This window comes from Cryptosporidium ubiquitum, assembly GCF_001865345.1.
Source record: "Cryptosporidium ubiquitum isolate 39726 chromosome Unknown contig_6, whole genome shotgun sequence".
NCBI lineage: Eukaryota > Apicomplexa > Conoidasida > Eucoccidiorida > Cryptosporidiidae > Cryptosporidium > Cryptosporidium ubiquitum.
This window is the reverse complement of record NW_021639807.1, coordinates 148,812-152,564: the sequence shown is the minus strand read 5'-3', so window position 1 is coordinate 152,564 and position 3,753 is coordinate 148,812. Positions and strand designations below refer to the sequence as shown.

At 28.5% G+C, this 3,753-nt stretch overlaps 1 protein-coding gene across 1 annotated transcript in view; it reads left to right on the top strand.

Annotated features, from left to right (window-relative positions):
* Positions 1-1,243: 1,243 nt before the first annotated feature.
* The window catches only part of cubi_03223 (uncharacterized protein), a gene marked incomplete at both ends in the record, with an annotated part of 3,078 nt that continues 568 nt past the window's right edge, over positions 1,244-3,753 (top strand). The window contains 4 exons of the mRNA XM_029020236.1: positions 1,244-1,502; positions 1,555-1,655; positions 1,707-1,827; positions 1,881-3,753. The exon at positions 1,881-3,753 is cut by the window's right edge and continues 568 nt beyond it. Of these exons, the coding sequence (XP_028876243.1) occupies positions 1,244-1,502; positions 1,555-1,655; positions 1,707-1,827; positions 1,881-3,753 (2,354 nt within the window). The remainder of the gene's footprint in view (positions 1,503-1,554; positions 1,656-1,706; positions 1,828-1,880) is intronic.

Sequence of the window (3,753 nt, the reverse complement as noted above, 5' to 3'; positions counted from 1 at the left end):
TATTTTTATAATTATATATATAGCGGGGTAGCACAAAGAACATGCCCAGTTCTAGTTCTAGTGGATATTTTATTTATAATATTAAATTTAATTCTTGCTTTTGGATATGAATGGATATGAAAAGTTTAATCAAGAAATAGCTTTTAATATAATAAGTTAATAAAAAAATGTCTTATTATCAACAAATAAACAAATAATTTCACACTTTTTATGAGTATTATTGCTATTAGAAATTTTTAATTCTAAGTTATCTAACTTATATTTATTTTTCCCTTCATTATTACTATTAATATTTAAACTTTCTTATTAATCTTGTTTCACACAGAGTTTTATTATTTTCAAAAATTAATATTATTAACAAAAATATTGGTTTTTTTTTCATGTTATATTAAAAAAAGAAATATATACTAGCCCTATAGATTGTCATGATTGCACTACCCTATGATTTAGAAAGAGAACGTTAACTTTAAAATATTCATACATATATTTGATCTAAAAAAAAATTAAAAAATTGTTTTTTTCAAAATATAAAAATTTTAATTTAAATAACTTTAAAACTAACTTTTCAAAATATCAAATTTTTTTAATTGAAAACATTAAAAAATTCAAACTTGCTGTTAACTTATTAGAATTTATTTAGTTATTTTTATAATTCGATTTTTTAATTGCAGCTTTGAGTCACTTTCAAAACCAACTGGAAATCTTATTCTTTCATGTTTTTAATTATATTTGATTAAATTGTTATAAAAAAAACCATATTTTAAATTAAAGGTTCATGCTATATAATGCTATTTTTATACAAAATAAAACTTAGACTCAATATTTCTGAACGCTTTCATACTAAGAAATTCTTATTTTCCAAATTGTTTTAATCTACACAAGTTAAATTTAATTTAAACTAAACAAACACTTAAATGAACATATTTAGTGACTATACAATTTAATTAGTTTAGTTCATTTTTTTTCTAAACAAAAATGTAAATATAAATAAATATTAAATTATAAAAAAAAATTAAGAATTATAAAAAAATAAAATGTATAGTTATTTATGGACATTTATATTGTTTACAGCAATTTAATGTTCCAGTCTTAAATTAAAAAACCAAATTTTTTTATGCGTTTAAAGACATACTTTTGGGTGCAGTACACATTTATTTTAAAAAAAATTTAAGTTTTAGCATGCACTTTTCTTGGTCAACAAAATAAAAAGGTTTGTCCTAATTTATTGAGATATTTTTACAATATGGGTTCAGTTGAAAGTAACGCTTGTGAAATCATTCCATTTAGCTCGCAATTAGCATGTATTAGTGATAACTTGAGCATTGCAAATTATTCCAGCAAAGTAAACGAACAATATGTTTTGAATTCCATCGCTCCAAAAAACCTTTCAAATCAGTTTGAGTACATATTTCCTTGTGGGAAAGATGATTTTAATAATGAGGGTAATATCAAATGTAATCCTAGCACAAAACAAATAGAAATTTCATGTGGCTCTAAGTTATGTAAGTTCGCTTTTGGCCATTTTAGTTTATAGCTCTAAACTAACCAATTTAGATACAGTTAATAGTAGTGAAATAGTACAGTCTGAAGAAGATCATCAGAATTCGTGCTCATTCACTTTTGATCTTTCTAATAACGAACTCTCACTTTATATGGTAAGTGAAGGATTAAAAGGCTGCGCATGATTAAAATATACTTTCTTTTAGTTGAATAAACCCAATAATCTTATTTTCAAAACAAAGGAATTTGGAGTTAAACCCACTACTTTTAATACTACTTTGGTGGGTGAGGAATTTGGATGGTCGCTTACAAGCAGAGAAGAATTTAGTAAGTAAATTATTTCGAAATTATTAATCATTTACTAATAAAATATTTAGTAGCGAAAAACAAAACAACTACTACTTCAACTACAACTAGGACTGCTTCGTTAATAGATGAAAGAATTTCTTTTGTAAATCACTATGAAGAGAACGATTCTGGTTCTAGTAACTATTCAACACCATCATTCGCAGATCAATATGACTCTAGATTTAATATTGATTACCCGAACTCAAACTCCTCCAATAGACCAGCTAATAAGATGATCTCGTTATTTTCACAAAACGGTACAATCTTCAATATGTCTGAAAGAAATTCTCCGAGCTTCAATTTTCATAATGAAAATTCTAATATAACCACTGAATCTAAAGGGTTAATCAACTTTAGCATTAAAAAAAGTGATTTAAAGAATGCTCCTCTGCTTGTTTCCAACTTGTTCGGTACTACAAACTTGAAAAAGCAAATGTCACTTTTGTTTAATAACGATGAGTTGAGTCTATTCGACAATGATTCTGAAAGATCTGATGTTGCTCAAATACCTAAAGAATGGTCAAATTCAACAAGCATTGACCTTTCACTATATTGGGACAAAAACTCCAGTTATATAGTTGATAATGCCCACTCAAAGATTATTCTTTTTGTTGGAAACAATAATGGTGAAAATAACAATTCAACATCAGCTGATGTAACTCAAATTCAAGATGAGATCGATAAAGTTGCAAAATTTCATGAAACGGAAAATATTTGTAACATTACTAAACAAATGAATGTCTGCAAATCAAATAAAATTTCAATTCAATATTCAGGTGGTCTTACTGAAGGAAATCATTTGAGATTTGGCTTTACTATTCCAAGATCTGATCTTTTACCCATTTCAATTAGTTTATTTGCTTCAGAAAATGAAAAGTCAAAGGTTGTTATTAACCCGAATGGATCTGGGATTCTGAAAGACACTGTGACTGAAAATAAAGTAAAATTTGATCTTGGTTTGATTAATGGTAGCTGGTTTGCAGGTGATATTTTTATCATAAATAAAAATCATACTCAAGAAGCTCTGAGCAATTCGCTCTCTTGTATTTCCTTCACGAAAACATGCTTAGAGAAGAACGAAAGTAATTGTCTTAATTCCCTTCATAATCCTGAAACTCAAATGAATCTTGGATTGGAGAAAAACTTAACAAACGCCCAACTTTCTAGCTCTGAATACTACCTCTTTCTTACATGGAATAACTGTATACTTGGATATGTTCCGATCGATAAAAACAAAATCGATGGTGTTTCTTTGAGTAATGGGCAAAACTCAATTCCTACCATTGGATACTGGAGTATTATTGATGGATTTTCTTCCTCTTTAAATATTCATGAGCATGTGGACGAAAACAGTCACTTGAATAATACACAGAACCAAAATATCCATGAAAAAACGATTAAACCATTCAATTCAACAAATTCAGCATTTACTGGGAACAATCATTCAGTTCGAAGTTTAAACATGGTTTTTTTTGACGGCGAATATCAAGGATTAGAGGATAACCAACCAACTTCTGCAGATACCGAATCAAGTTCGGATAGTAGNNNNACTTCTACAGAAACTGGATCATACTCAGATAATACCCAATCTACTTCTACAGATGCCGAATCAAGTTCGGATAGTAGCCAACCAACTTCTACAGAGACTGGATCATACTCAGATAATACCCAATCTACTTCTCCAGAAACTGAATCCTACACAGATAGTAACCAACCAACCTCTACAGGAACTGGATCATACTCAGATAATAACCAATCTACTTCTACAGAAACTGGGTCATACTCAGACAATAGCCAACCAACTTCTACAGATGCCGAATCAAGTTCAGATAATAACCAATCTACTTCCCCAGAAACTGAATCTTACACAGATAGTAACCAAACAACTTCTACAGAAACTGGATC